Here is a 15,068-nt window from a genome sequence, read left to right as displayed (position 1 = left end):
TTTGCAAAGAATCAAGCTGGGGTGACAGGACAGCTAAGCCTGTTACTGACATTGTTTGACTTTGTGAAGTTATTGCAGTGAAAAATCCTTTTGACGAAACCGAGGCCAGCGGTTCACAATCGTATAAATCGAGGATTCGGCGGCGACACCGGGTCCGAGTGATACCAGTCATAGTTGGCATCAGCCATTCACCGGGCCGCCTGTCATGTCGCATGATGGCCACGTGTCGTATTATGGCAACTCATCGCATGCTTGTGACATGCTAGACGTGCAGAGGCGCCCGCCTGGACACTAATTTTGTGTGGTGTGACCATGGGGCGACATTAATATTCCATGTGCTGTGCTGCTCGTCTGCATCGGTAACACGACCACGCGTCCCTGCAGCGACCTCTCGTGTGTCCCTAACGTGACTGCTCACAGTCATTGACTAGGGGCGTGGGACGGGTGATCCTGGGTGCCGGGCTCACACCCCGCGCACGGCTGGTTATTGGACCCCAGGCTAACAACCGGTGTTATGTCGAGACGCCGCGAGATGTCGTGTTTGCTGTTGAGGCGCCGTGTGCCAAAACAGCCTGCCGCACGACACTCGTCAACAGACTGTCAGTTGGTAGCCCTTCGTAACGCGGCAGTCATGGAGTGTTCGTGAGGCGCCTGCTGCCGGCGGTGTGTTAAGTATTCACGCCAAGTGCTGTGTCGATGGGACGGTTTAGCCCTGGTCGCGTGCCTCTCGTCCGGTCATATGAAGTTACCCGACAGACAAACCGCTGTGAGGTCAGCCTCGAAGGCGGCCAGGCGGCCGTTGTTTGCCTCCGAGACGAGTGAACTCCTCTGTCCGGGGAGACGAGCGGTCTCTGACCGCGGCCCTGGCGTGGGACGGGGAGGAGAGCGTCGCCGGCCGGGCCGCGTGTGAGCGCTGCTCGTCACCCGGCCTGGAGACGGCGGCGGAGCGCTGACCCCGGCCGCCGCCGGTGTCGACAGGTGCTGCAGCTGTATCAGATCACCCAGCTGCACCACGGCCTGATGATGGTGGGCCCCAGTGGCAGCGGCAAGTCCTCCGCCTGGCGGGTCCTGCTCAAGGTACGTCGGCCACTCCGGCCTCACGCCACGTGTCGAGGGACTGCCCTAGGGCCATTGTACTAGCACTGCTGGTTCGGGCACAGGCTTCTTGTCCCGAAACACGTGAGCGCGGCGAAGTATGGACGGATCGACTGGCACCGCAGTGCCCGTGGCGCTGTCGCTAGCTGTGGGGCGGCACGCAGGGCGGTCCACTGCTCTGTTTCTCGGTCTGCTGCTGCGTCCCCCCCCCCCCCTCCCCTCTCACGCGGAACGCCGCCAACCTGACGACAGGCCCTGGAGCTGCTCGAAGGGGTGGAGGGCGTGGCGCACGTGATCGACCCCAAGGCCATCTCCAAAGAGGCGCTGTACGGCGTGCTGGACCCGAACACCCGCGAGTGGAACGATGGCCTCTTCACCCACACGCTGAGGTGAGCCGAGAGGTTGCCGCGGAGCTGGTGGGCGGCGCCAGCCGTGCCGAGATCGTGCGGCTTCGAGCTCGTGCCTCCGTCGGGTTCTGCTGTGACTTGTCCGATCAGAGTTTACTAACGCCATCACGGCGATGGTAATCTACCGTGTGGATCGGCGTTCGCCGGTCCTGTGTAGTGGCCTGCACCCAAGGCAGCAGCCAGGCGGCGTTCGTGACCAACGCATGGCGTATGCATTGCCTTTCGTGATTGTGAATATCTGTTTCCAAAGTTTTGTCTTGTTTCATACGTGCCAAAGAACATGCTGCTGATACACGTTCACTGCCTGGTCATTATCCCATCACTGCCTATGTCATTATGGCGCATCACGATCACGCCTCGACTGTCCGTCCGCGGCCGCGCCTCAGGCGAATCATCGACAACGTGCGCGGCGAGATGGACAAGCGCCAGTGGATTATCTTCGACGGCGACGTGGATCCCGAGTGGGTGGAGAACCTCAACTCGGTGCTGGACAACACGCGCCTGCTGACGCTGCCGAACGGCGAGCGACTCTCCATTCCGCCGAACGTGCGCGTCATGTTCGAGGTGCGTGGTCGCGGCCGGGGCGCGCTCCGGCCGCGTGACCGGCGCTGCGGCGGGCCACAGCCGCCGCACGTGCGAGGCAGCCGGCCGATGCCGAGGTCCCGGCGGAAGTGGTTCATGGTTTGGCACCCTAGCTTGCGATGTTGTTATTGTGCGACGATGGCTTGCGTGGTCCTCAAGGTGCCTGCTGGATGGGCCTCGTGATGTTTGACTTTTGATGGTGGCGGCTGAATGTATGGCTCGTTTTCATATGGGCGGTGGCTTTACCACCGGGGTGGCGATTCTCGGGTCCGCTGGGCGCCGGGCTCGACAGGCCGTGCCGCCCCGCTCGTGCGCGCGCCCGCTGACTCTGCGCGCCCGCGCTGCCCGCAGGTGCAGGACCTGAAGTACGCCACGCCGGCCACCGTGTCGCGCTGCGGCATGGTCTGGTTCTCTGAGGACGTGCTCACCACTGAGATGATCTTCGAGAACTACCTGAGCCGGCTGCGGCGCGTGCCGCTGGAGGAGGGCGAAGAGGAGCGGCGCGCGGCTGCCGCCGGCGCCGCCGACGCCGTCAGCCCCACGCTGCAGGTGAGGACTCACACGCGTACTGCGCCCGGCCAGCCGGGTGCGGAGTGCGCTCGGTGGCAGATTGGCGCCGATGGGCCCACGCGCGCTGGCCTCGTCGCAAACCGATCCGCTGAGTCGACCCGTTCAAGTCAGGCATCAGTGTCACAAGTTCTGATGTGGAAGAGGGTTTTCTGAGCTTGTGCCTTCGTAATGCTGCATTCTCAGGCGACTATGAATGGGGGCCATATGAGCAGGGTAGTCGGCGCGCCCTCGGGGCCAAATCGTCGTCATTATCATCGCGCCGGCCCGTTGGCAACCGAAGCTCTTGTTTCGATGTTCCTTTTCCGTCACCGGTAGCGGGGCGGTGCCGCCGCTCCCGTGTGGCCGCCCACTCGCACCGCCGCCGCGGCACCAGTGTCTCTGACCGGCACCACCCACCGCCTCCTCCGCAGCTGCAGCGCGAGGTGGCTACACTGCTGCAGGCACACCTCGCCTCGGACGGCCTGGTGGTCAAGTGCCTCGAGTTCGCGCGCACGCTCGACCACGTAATGGACTTCACGCGGCTGCGCGCGCTCTCTTCGCTCTTCTCCATGCTGAACCAGGCCTGCCGCAACCTGCTGCAGTACAACGCGCAGCACTCCGACTTTCCGCTGACGCCCGACCAGCTGGAGGCGTACGTGCCGCGCGCGCTGGTGCACGCGCTCATTTGGAGCTTCGCCGGCGATGGCAAGCTCAAGACGCGCGACCAGCTTGGCGAATTCATCCGCGGCAGCACGACCATCGCGCTGCCGCCGACGGCCGGCAGCATCGTGGATTACGAGGTGCGCCTGAGCCGGGGAGGAGAGGGCGAGGATGGGGTGTGGTGCGGGGGTGTCCGCGCAGCTCAGGACTGCGGATGGCGGCGGTGGCACCGGGTGGCACGGAGCGTTCCGACTTAACTCTGTGTTTGTTGCGGGGTATTCGCCAACCTAGAATATGAGGGAAAATAGCCGCTGCATTGCTGTTGTGGAGATGCTGTGTGTCTTATTATGTAGGTTTGAATTTTGATCGTACGAAGTCAGCGATCGCTCAGCCTGACCGAGTATTTGAAATGTCGACTTATCGTTACTTTGCTGCTCCTTGGCTGTAATGAGTTCATTTATGCTTCGATTTACAACACTCAAAAAATAGGCAACAGGAACAGGAGCCGTGAGAATGGGCCAACGTGGTTCGCATCCCCTTTCGTCTGCCCTCTTCGCGTGATGGGGCACGCCGCCCCCTCGGCATCATGTGGTGCGCTCGCCACTGACCTCTGACCCGGCCGTGCTGTGTGCCCCTGATCCAACGGTTGACCTCGGCCCGGCTGTCTGCCCCCCAGATCACCCTCCAGGGCGACTGGGTGCCGTGGTCGCAGCGCGTGCCGCAGATCGAGGTGGAGACTCACATGGTGGCGGCGCCGGACCTGGTCATCCCCACCGTCGACACGGTCCGACACGAGGCCCTGCTCTACACCTGGCTGGCCGAGCACAAGCCGCTGGGTAGGTCCGGCGCCGGCCCCAGCCTCTGCCCCGGCCCCGGCCCCGGCCCCGGCCCCGGCCCCGGCCCCGGCCCCGGCCCCGGCTCGGCCCGGCCGGTACCGGCAGGCAACGTACCGGGGCAGGGAAGCAGTGTTGGTGGAATGGAGAGTTGTGGCCGGGGTGCATTTTCACGAGCTGCATTATGTCGTAGCCCGGCCGCCCGGCGCTAACCTGGCCGCTCCAGGGTCATTGGCTGGTGGACCGTTTAGGACGAACCAAATAATGAAGCGCAACAATCTGTGGAATGGCAGCGTGTGTGGCTTCAAAGCGTTGCAAAGCTGGAAAGATTCGAAAATGACGTTAGTAACTTTGCCCCGCTCGGCCAGCCTAGGAGCAGATGAACCCTAACCAAGAAGTTGACGTTGTGAAGCCCTGCGTGCCCGCCGCGGCGAGCCGGCGCCTGACTTGACCTGACCTGACCTGACCTGACCCACCTGCTGGCAGTGCTGTGCGGCCCGCCCGGGTCCGGTAAGACGATGACGCTGTTCTCGGCGCTGCGTTCGCTGCCCGACCTGGAGGTGGTCGGCCTCAACTTCTCGTCGGCCACCACCCCTGAGCTGCTGCTCAAGACGTTCGACCACTACTGCGAGTACCGCAAGACGCCCAACGGCGTGGTGCTGGCGCCCGTGCTGGTGAGTGTGGTGAGCGGGACCCACCACCCTGCCCCTGAGAGATTCTCCGGAACATGGGGGATGCCGGTGTGAATGTGCAGGGCGGATGGTTCGTCGCGGAGTCCGTCTCGTATTCCGGCTGTCATAACGGTGAACTACAGCATCTCCGTTGTTTCTGAGCCACCCAAACCATGTGATGCCGTGGGCAGGTGGCCTCAGGCGCCGCACGTTCGCCGATGCTCCCCGCGCGCTGCGAATGTGCGGCCTCTGTTCCCGGCGACCGCGACCGTGCTCGTTCGGGGGCCGACCGCGGCCGGGCCACCCCCGCCTCACGCCGCGCTGCCGCCCCATCCGTTGGCAGCTGGGCAAGTGGCTGGTGGTGTTCTGCGACGAGATCAACCTGCCCGACATGGACCAGTACGGCACGCAGCGCGTCATCAGCTTCATGCGCCAGATGGTGGAGCACGGCGGCTTCTACCGCACCACTGACCAGACCTGGATCCGGCTCGAGCGCATACAGGTGGGCCGGCTGGGGCCAGTCGTCACGGGGGGTACGTGTGGAGGCCATCGGGCAAGGTCTGGGTCGGGCAGGTGCGGATCACACTGGGTAGAAGACACGAGTGTGCATGTCAGGTCTGGATCAAACTGGGACGATGTGAGTAAGGTGGGACACGACTCCAGCGGTTTAGCTGAAGCCCAGGGCTGGGGTCTTGATCAGAACTAATACAGATGGCGAGTCACGCGCGCGGGTGGGTGGGCGTATGTGTGCATGCGAACTGTGCCGGCGTGCGGACGTGTTCTGAGACGCGTCGTGTGCCGCCCTGCGTCCGCAGTTCGTGGGCGCGTGTAACCCGCCGACGGACCCCGGCCGCAAGCCGCTCTCGCACCGTCTGCTGCGCCACATGCCCGTCGTCTACGTCGACTACCCGGGCGAGACGTCCCTCAAACAGGCGAGATGCTGCCCAAGCGGGTGTGACACTTCTCAGACGGACGAGGCGCTCTTTAGACGGGTCCGGTGCCACTCGGGCTGGTGGACGTCTTCATGTGGTTTGCTCACCCCGCTTGCAGCCAGAAGTGCTCTGAACTGGGCTTTAATTACGAGCTGCGTCCCCTGTTTTCCTCGTCTACTTCCATTCAAATGATACCACAGGAGCCTTCATCGAAGCCACCAAGCACCAACGCGCTTGCCATGTACTGCTGCGCTCGGCGACCGCCTGCTCACGAGCCTGCCGCCGGCGCTGGACGCCCCTGATGTGATGCTACCCTAACCCGGCAGATTTACGGCACGTTCAACCGGGCGATGCTGCGCATGCAGCCGGCGCTGAAGACGTACGCCGAGCCGCTGACGTCGGCGATGGTGGAGTTCTATCTGGGCTCGCAGCAGCGCTTCACGCAGGACATGCAGCCGCACTACGTGTACTCGCCGCGCGAGCTCACCCGCTGGGTGCGCGGCATCTGCGAGGCCATCCGGTGAGCAGGGGCGCGACGGTTGGCGCTGCCTTTGCACAGCACTGAAGCGGCTGGCAGACTCGTGCTGGAGGGCTGCGGTAGTCACTGCCAGCTGTCGAAGCAGCGCAGCGAAGGCGCTAGCACGGCGGCACGCGTGCTGACCTGCGGCGGCCGCCGGTGTCAGCCGACGTGACGGGTTTGTGGGGGCGGTATTGTCAGGCCATACCCCGTTCGGGACGCCGCGGGGTATTGCCGCGAGCCGGCCGCTCTCGCCAGCTTACTGACGCCGGCCCGCCCGCTTGTCGCCGCCAGACCAATGGAGGCCGCCTCGGTGGAGGACCTGGTGCGGCTGTGGGCGCACGAGGCTCTGCGCCTCTTCCAGGACCGGCTCGTGTACGATGAGGAGCGCACCTGGACCAATGAGCACGTGGACCAGGTGGCGCTGCGACACTTCCCCAACATCGACAAGGAGACGGCCCTGCGCCGGCCCATCCTCTACTCCAACTGGCTGCACAAGGATTACGTGCCCGTCGACCAGGAGGAGCTGCGCGAGTACGTCAAGGCTCGGCTCAAGGTCAGTCAGTCAGTCCGCTCGGCTGGGGCGTGACGTCACGCCACGCCGAGGTGGATGGCACCAGCGTTGTGGCCTCCGCCAGTGGTCGTGGCCAGGGCTCTGGATCGTTATGGCCTTCGCCGGTGGTCGTGGTTCGTGGCTCGAGCTCTGGACCGTTGTGGCCTCCGCCGGTGGTCGTGGCTCGTGGCCCGAGCTGTGGATCGTGCGAGTCTTTTAAACATCCTTAGAGCAAAGTGAACGCTGAATAGTGCATGCTCGTATGTTTTAATATACGATGTAACTGTATATATATGTATGTATGTGTGTGTGCGTGCGTGCGTGCGTGCTTGCGTGTATTTACATGTCGTTAGGATCAAAGATAGTTAGTGCGAAATCACTCATATATTCGTTAATCTGTACAAGTTGTGAGCTTTTTAAGGATGGAAATTGTGCAATACTATCTGCAAAACGTATTTAAGTACGAAGAAGGCAAATGAAGCATGGCCATTTGAAGGAAGACAAAATGTTATTACGTTGGTGCGTACCAAATGCACCCATAATGGGAACACTACAAAACACGAACACATTGCCACAGTCACGTCACATAGTACTTACCGCCCACCACCTAATAACTGGAAAACTCGTCCCATGTAGACTTATTTGACGATGAGATGAGATCAGAAAACACAATAATGTACGGATTGACGAACATATGAGTGGTTTTGTCTCGGCATCCTCGCTTGCCAGCAAGACCTGGATCTTATGGTGCGGTCCCGCTGTGTGATACCGTCACTGGCTGGATCTTACGGCGCGGTCCGGCTGCGTGATGCCGTCACTGGCTGGATCGTACCGACTCGTCCGCCGCCGCATGTTGTAACCCCATTCCCTTTTGTCAGGTGTTCTACGAGGAGGAGCTGGACGTTCCGCTGGTGCTGTTCAACGAGGTGCTGGACCACGTGCTGCGCATCGACCGGATCTACCGCCAGCCGCAGGGCCACCTGCTGCTGATCGGCGTCAGCGGTGCCGGCAAGACCACCCTCTCGCGCTTCGTCGCCTGGATGAACGGGCTCTCTGTATTCCAGATCAAGGTGTGTAGGCGGGAGCACAGAGCGTCGTGGCGTCGGCAGCATTGCCACTGTACCCACGGAGGGGAAAGGTTGAACGCACCCGATCATCGACCATCTCGCTGTCAGCGGTTCGTTGTCACCACTTATGTGTCCTCGGGCGTGACCGGCAGCCGGAGGAACGCTCGCTTGCCTGGTTAACAATGCCCCCCTGCCCCTCCCCCGCCCCAGGTGCACAACAAGTACACGGGCGAGGACTTCGACGAGGACCTGCGCACCGTGCTGCGGCGCTCGGGCTGTCGCGGCGAGAAGGTCTGCTTCATCCTGGACGAGTCGAACATGCTCGACTCCAGCTTCCTCGAGCGCATGAACACGCTGCTGGCCAACGGAGAGGTGCCCGGTCTCTTCGAAGGTGGGTGACTGAGTGGAGGTAGAACAGCATCGTTGCCGTTGGTTTTTTTGCGTGGTTTTGTCAGGCCATGGTGGAGAAACCTACGAGGTGTCTAGTGTCGGTCATCAGTAGTGAACAATGCAGACAGTGAAGCAGTGAACAGAACGGACCATCGCATCGTAAAACCGTAGCAAACGTACCGTGTATTAACGCATCTTTACATCGCTTTTCTTTGTGTCAAGTGATGTCGACGGGTGAGATTGTCTCACTTTACCAGGGCCAGGGATGCCATAGGTCAGGATATGGCAACAAACATAGAGGGGCCTCAATGGAGACAAAATAAGGTTGCCAGTCTGCTCTATCTTTGCTGACAAAGGGCTGATAGTCTACAAAGTATTTAACTTGCTAGTATGCCACGGTTGTTAACCTATATAGCTGCAGTCTGTTGTGTGTTTTGATTTTCCTCGTGCATAAGGTCCAGAGTCGCCGGTGTCGCCTGTCTAGGTTTGGAGTTCATCCAGGCGACAGAGACTGTTTGTGCGCGCTGCTCCCGCCAGGTGCGTATCGCCGTTTGGCGACGTGCCCCCGGAAGGTCCCCCGCTCCGCCGGGTGCGCAGCTTTCGCCCAGCAGCCGCTGCTCAGAGTCCGGTGCCCGTTGTGTAGAGGCCCCTGACGTCGCCAGGTGACGAGGCGTCGGCGCTCATGACCCAGTGTAAGGAGGGCAGTCAGCGAGACGGCCTCATGCTCGACTCCAACGAGGAGCTGTACAAGTGGTTCACCAGCCAGGTGATGCGCAACCTGCACGTGGTGTTCACGATGAACCCCAGCTCGGAGGGGCTCAAAGACCGGGCTGCCACCTCGCCCGCGCTCTTCAACCGCTGCGTGCTCAACTGGTTCGGCGACTGGAGCAACGGCGCCTTCTTCCAGGTAGGCGGTCCGTGTGGGGGCGGCCGCGCGCGCATGCGTCAGCGCCGCGGGCCAGTGTGGCAAGCCTGGTAGAGTAGACGCGTCCGCGCAAAGTCGAACGCGCGCGCGCGCTCCTGGTCTGTTGAGATTGGGGTGCGTTGCAGCGTCATCAGGTCGTGTGACGGACTAAGGCGTCGCGGTTGGCGAAGAGGTCGGCGGGATGTTGGGCAGCGTGTCGCTGACGAGCTCGGTGGCCGCTCGGCCGTGACTGCCCCCGCCGCCGGCCACAGCCCCGTGCCCGCCGCGCCCCTGAGGCCGGCTGCGGCTGCCGCGCGCCCCGCTGACGCCCGCCGCGTCCGCAGGTGGGCCGCGAGTTCACCAACCGGGTGGACCTGGATCGAATGAACTGGTCGCCGCCCGACTACTTCCCGGTGGCGTACGACGAGCTGCCGCACCCGCCCACCCACCGCGACGCCATCGTCAACGCCTTCGTGCACGTGCACCAGTCGCTGCACCGCGCCAACCAGCGGCTGGCCAAGCGCGGCCAGCGCACCACCGCCATCACGCCCCGGTAAGTGTGCGAGCTCGCCGGGGGGCGGGGCGGGGCTGCTCCGCGGCGACTGTCACACGACAGTGACTGCGGCTGGGGGGGGGGGGGGCGGTTGATGGGTCAAGGTCAGGGCTGGGGGTTGTGGCGTCTGCAGGGAAAATAAAGTTATAACGACTTGGGTCTTGCTTGGCTACCTTATGCTTGCGATGCGACGGGGAAAAGCTCAGAGGTGGACGGTGGTCACGTGCTTTTGGTAGTTTCACCACCGACGTCCAACTGCGGGCTATCAGAATAATACTAGCGCATCGTAAATGCGCTCCATAAGTCACCATAAATAATTGTTGCGACGGTCTGTGCCCCAGGCACACGTCGGCCCTGTACCCCACGTTTTGGAATGGTCTCAACACACACCTCACCATCGACCTTTTGTTCTGTCAGGCACTACCTGGACTTCATCAACCACTTCGTGAAGCTGTACAACGAGAAGCGGGCCGACCTGGAGGAGCAGCAGCTGCACCTGAACGTCGGCCTGAACAAGATCGCCGAGACGGTGGAGCAGGTGGAAGAGATGCAGAAGTCGCTGGCCGTGAAGTCTCAGGTGAGTGGCTGACAATCTCCGCCGCTCGCCAGTCCGCCGCTGTATCTGCGCAGCGGTGTCAGTCCGGAGCCTGGCCGAGTATAAAGTGTCACGGTCGGCTTGTTACGGCTGCTGATACTGGACTACGTTTGCTCGGCTGATGCCGCGTGAATGCGCGGACATACTGCGGAAATGGATGTGCCCTCGCGGTGTCATTTGTTCACGTCAGCCTCGGACAGCGCAGGTGTTTCTTGCTTCCTGATGTGAGCTCACCGCACACCGTTGCCCTCCCACGCCCAACGTTGGCCAGATGGCGGCGCTTTGTGGGCCTTCGGCGCCAGCTGCGCCGCCTCGTCCAGTACTCGGCGCCCCTTTGACGCCTCCGTCTCCCCCGTCGGCGCGCAGGAGCTGCAGCAGAAGAACGAGGCGGCTAATCAGAAGCTGCGCCAGATGGTGCTGGACCAGCAGGAGGCCGAGCGTCAGAAAGTGCACTCGCAGGAGGTGCAGGCGCAGCTGGAGCAGCAGACGCGCGAGATCGCCGTCAAGCGCGAGGATGTGGTGGCCGAGCTGGCCGGAGTGGAGCCGGCCGTCATCGAGGCGCAGAATGGTACGGGCGCCGCGCGGGCCGGCCGGCTGTCTGCTGCCGGGCTGCGGTCCGCCGCCAGACACCGGGGAGCGGCTGGAGATGAGTGTGGCGGAGTGGTCGTGGAAGCAGGCTGTGGCGCGAGCCACCAAAACGGTGGTGAAATCGCGCGACGGTGGCTTGTGGTCTGCCTGGTTCTGCTTTTTGACGGCGTTAGGGTTGAACTCCATGCACGGTGGGCCTCTAGCCGCACGTCAGTCCGTCATGCAGCACGGCACGCCGACCGTGGCCTGAACTCATCCTGTCGGCCCCCCTGCTGCACCCGACACGGCATTGTAAAAACAGCTTGGACTCAAAGGATCACTGTAGCTGCGATTCCACGGCCCCTGTCCCTGACTGACCGCGCTCTTCCGCTCGCCGCCCAGCCGTCAAGTCCATCAAGAAGCAGAATCTGGTGGAACTGCGTTCGATGAGTCTGCCGCCGGCGCTGGTCCGCCTGGCGCTCGAGTCGATCTGCCTGTTCCTCGGCGAGGAGACCTCCGACTGGAAGACCATCCGCAGTGTGCTGATGAAGGACAGCTTCATCCCCAGCATCGTGAACTACTCGACCGAGAGCATCAGGCAAGTGCCGGCCGTGCCGTTGTGGTCTGTCGAGCAGACCCGAGGCAGCGCATTCAACGCGGTGGCATGGCATCCATTACAGGCCGTGTGGCGCTGCGTCCGTGGTCTGTGCTCACTGCTTCGACGCAGTGTGCTGGGGTTCGCTACCGGCGCCTCCAAACGATGCGATCCTGCACCTACGGTCAGGCCATGGCTGATCCCGTGGTGTTGGGTCTGGCATGTATGCTCCCTGGCGCGGAGTTCTCCCCCTGAGTGGACACCTGCAGTCGACGTCCGAGCAGTGCTGGACGACCGGTCTCCGGCGTACCACCGGAGGGGCGGATAGCGCCGCGCCGGAGCTCACTGGGTCGCCGCGCCGGAGCTCACTGGGTCGCCGCGCCGGAGCTCACTGGGTCGCCGCGTCGGAGCTCACTGGGTCGCCGCGCCGGAGCTCACTGGGTCGGTGCCTCGCGCGGCTAAACGCCGCCACGAGCCGTTGCGTGTCGACCAGTTCTCGTAACTATTACGAAACATCATTGTCCGTACAGTGACAGCATTCGGGAGAAGATGAGGAAGCGCTACCTCTCCAACCCCGACTACAACTTCGCCAAGATCAACAACGCCTCGTCGGCCTGCGGGCCCATGGTGAAGTGGGCCATCGCACAGGTCAGGGCCCGACCCCGGCCACTAAGTTTTCTCCTTGATGCCGTTGCCGAAAGCGAGCATCGACAGCGTTTTCTTCCCGAGATGACTTTTCGGCTATGTATTATGTATGTCGTACCGCGTCCATCGCGCGTTCAATAGCTCTGAAGTTCTGCGCTGTTTGATATGCAATCATCGCGGTGTGCATTGTACTCGCTGCCTTCTCCAGTGTATGTGACGATCGCATTACGCTCTCGCTGCGCTGGATCCCCACGGTGGGAGTGCTCGGGACGTCCGGCTGAGCAGCCGCTGCCTAGCCGCTCCCTGACTAATGGTGTGGACGTGACCGGTCCGGCGCCCCCTCTGACGGTCACCCGCGCCCCACCCCAGATCAACTACGCCGACATGCTGAAGCGGGTTGACCCGCTGCGCAACGAGCTCAAGTCGCTGGAGTCGCAGGCGGACGAGAATAAACACAAGGCCGAGGAGATCACCAAGGTGAGCTCGCGCGGCGCATCTCGGCGGCGTCCCGGCCCTGGAGCGGGGCGGCGGGGGGGGGGGAGGGAGGGGGGCGTGGTGCGACCGACGGTGCTGCCTGCTGCGGCGGCTACGACATGTTGATGATTGTGGGTGATAAGGTGGCCTGGCGGCTCAGGCCGTGATGGGACTATAACTGTCTCATCAGTCTCATCGTGGCCCGGGTCTCGGTGACGGCCCCGGCGGCGCCTGACCGGAGCGGCCCGGTGCCCTGACCGGAGCGGCCCGGTGCCCTGACCGGAGCGGCCCCGTGTCCTGACCGGGGCGGACCGTTGTCCTGACCGGGAGCATGCGTGTCCCGCCAGGTGATCGACAAGCTGGAGCGCTCGATCGCCAGCTACAAGGAGGAGTACGCCGTGCTGATTGCGCAGGCGCAGGCGATCAAGACTGACCTGGCCAGCGTGCAGGCCAAGGTGAGACTACTGGACGCGCCGCGCGGCAACGCCATCATGCCGTGCTCGGGGTGAGGGGAAGGGTGTGGGTTCGAGACTAGCTGCCACCAGTGTCTCACCTGACCCTCCGTGCCGCAGATCGCTAGAGACTGCGACGCTAATGGCTGTAGGGGAAGCTCAAGCTGATTTTAGTTGACGGGGGTTGATTGAATGCCGGAGGCGGCACGGCACGTCAAGTTCATGGACTCCCGTGGGCCACGGCATCATGTGGGGCTGAACCAAACCGGCCTTACTGGAGAAGGAACTTTCGAAAAGGGTCGAGGGCTCGCGTGGATTTAGATCAGTTGGCCATCTGGTCATGTGCCGTTGGCATGACAAAATAATGCGCCTTTCATGTCAGATCGTTTTTATATCGCAGGCTATGATGCCGGTGTTGCTCGTTGATTATCTGGGATTGTTCGTGCTCCGATTGGTCTGTTTGTGATCCAGAGGATGAGTTTTGTGCTTGTCATCAGACGCCTCGATTTATTCCTTGTGAACACGTGAATGGATCCCCGATGTGCCCTCGGGCTCTCGTGTGGCTGAGCCCGCCCTGAGCTGCACTGCGCCTACTCTCCCGGCCAGGTGGACCGTTCGATGGCGCTGCTCAAGTCGCTGAGCATCGAGCGGGAGCGGTGGCTGGCCACCAGCGAGACGTTCCGCTCCCAGATGCTCACCATCATCGGCGACGTGCTGCTGTCGGCCGCCTTCCTGGCGTACGCCGGCTACTTTGACCAGCAGCTGCGCCAGAGCCTGTTCTCCAACTGGTGCGCGCACCTGCAGCAGGCGGCCGTGGCGTACCGGCCCGACCTCGCCCGCACCGAGTACCTCAGCAACCCGGACGAGCGGCTGCGCTGGCAGGCCAACTCGCTGCCCTCCGACGACCTGTGCACCGAGAACGCCATCATGCTGGAGGTGGGTGCGCTGGAGGGCGGCGGTGGCGGCCGGCGGGAGGCCGGCGAGCCGGTGCCGTCTTGCAGCCGATCGGTCGGTGACGCGACCGGCGGCTGGGACGGCGCAGCTGCGCCGGCCGGACGTGGTGCTACTCTCCAGTGTCCGTGGAGCTGACGGATCTGAGATGCACCGGTATCAGCCTCTGTTGTGTTGGTGTGAATGCCTGTTGACGCCGCGGGTAGCCGACCCACACGGCCATCGGCGCCTGCAAGACCGCATCGGCGTGACCCCAGCCGTCGTCGGCGTCGTTTGAGCGCTGCAGCCGTCAGCCTCGGCACGCGTCAACGTCATGTCAGTGACGTGCGTGTATCAGATGGCAGCTGTGAGTGAGACCGCCACTGCAGGCTTTCTGACGGGGGGAGCCAGGCGCGGGCGATTAGCGTGCTCAGGGCGAGGCGCTGTCGTCCGCGAGTCTCGTTGCCCGCCGTCTCTCCCTGTGTCGCCGCCCGCATGGCTCGCCCCGCGTCTTGTGACGCCGCCCATCTGGCTCGCCCCGCGTCGTGTGACGCCGCCCGCCTGGCTCGTCCCGCGTCTTGTGACGCCGCCCATCTGGCTCGCCCCGCGTCGTGTGACGCCGCCCACCTGGCTCGCCCCGCGTCGTGTGACGTCGCGCGCCCGGCTCCCCCCGCATCGTGTGACGCTGTGCGTCTGGATCTGCTGCAGCGTTTCAACCGGTACCCGCTTATCATCGACCCGTCGGGCCAAGCTACCGAGTTCATCATGAAGGAGTTCGCCGGCAAGAAGATCACCAAGACCAGCTTCCTGGACGACAGCTTCAGAAAGAATCTGGAGAGCGCGCTGCGCTTCGGCAACCCGCTGCTGGTGCAGGTGAGGCTGCCGTCGTGCGCTGTCTGGCGCGGTCTGGTCTGAGGGCTGGCCTGGTCTGGTCTGGTCTGAGCTGAGACCCTGTCTAGTTTGGTTCGGTATAGAGTGTGACGGGCTGGTTACTGTCGTCAGGTCATAAAGGGTTTTCAGCAGCTGTAGCTACTGACCCGACCCTGACCCGGCACGGGTACATAGTTGCCCACACTATGCTGGAAAAGGTTTGCAAG

The 15,068-nt window shown here is 62.9% G+C and overlaps 1 protein-coding gene across 1 annotated transcript in view; it reads left to right on the top strand.

Moving 5' to 3' along the window:
- LOC119093518 (dynein heavy chain, cytoplasmic-like) overlaps window positions 1-15,068 on the top strand; it is a 66,712-nt gene that overhangs the window by 39,539 nt on the left and 12,105 nt on the right. Inside the window, 23 exon segments of the mRNA XM_037216476.1 lie at window positions 979-1,077; window positions 1,348-1,484; window positions 1,889-2,066; window positions 2,436-2,633; window positions 3,065-3,433; window positions 3,970-4,129; window positions 4,613-4,800; window positions 5,141-5,299; window positions 5,613-5,729; window positions 6,056-6,249; window positions 6,541-6,802; window positions 7,678-7,869; window positions 8,077-8,257; window positions 8,919-9,163; window positions 9,505-9,713; window positions 10,131-10,290; window positions 10,675-10,876; window positions 11,278-11,473; window positions 12,001-12,118; window positions 12,485-12,592; window positions 12,937-13,044; window positions 13,648-13,977; window positions 14,680-14,844. Of these exon segments, the coding sequence (XP_037072371.1) occupies window positions 979-1,077; window positions 1,348-1,484; window positions 1,889-2,066; window positions 2,436-2,633; window positions 3,065-3,433; window positions 3,970-4,129; window positions 4,613-4,800; window positions 5,141-5,299; window positions 5,613-5,729; window positions 6,056-6,249; window positions 6,541-6,802; window positions 7,678-7,869; window positions 8,077-8,257; window positions 8,919-9,163; window positions 9,505-9,713; window positions 10,131-10,290; window positions 10,675-10,876; window positions 11,278-11,473; window positions 12,001-12,118; window positions 12,485-12,592; window positions 12,937-13,044; window positions 13,648-13,977; window positions 14,680-14,844 (4,275 nt within the window).

The sequence above is a fragment of the Pollicipes pollicipes genome, unplaced genomic scaffold, assembly GCF_011947565.3.
Source record: "Pollicipes pollicipes isolate AB1234 unplaced genomic scaffold, Ppol_2.1 Scaffold_4002;HRSCAF=4701_pilon_pilon_pilon, whole genome shotgun sequence".
Lineage (NCBI taxonomy): Eukaryota > Metazoa > Arthropoda > Thecostraca > Pollicipedomorpha > Pollicipedidae > Pollicipes > Pollicipes pollicipes.
The sequence above is the reverse complement of the archived record's forward strand: the minus strand, read 5'-3'. Positions and strand labels throughout refer to the sequence as shown.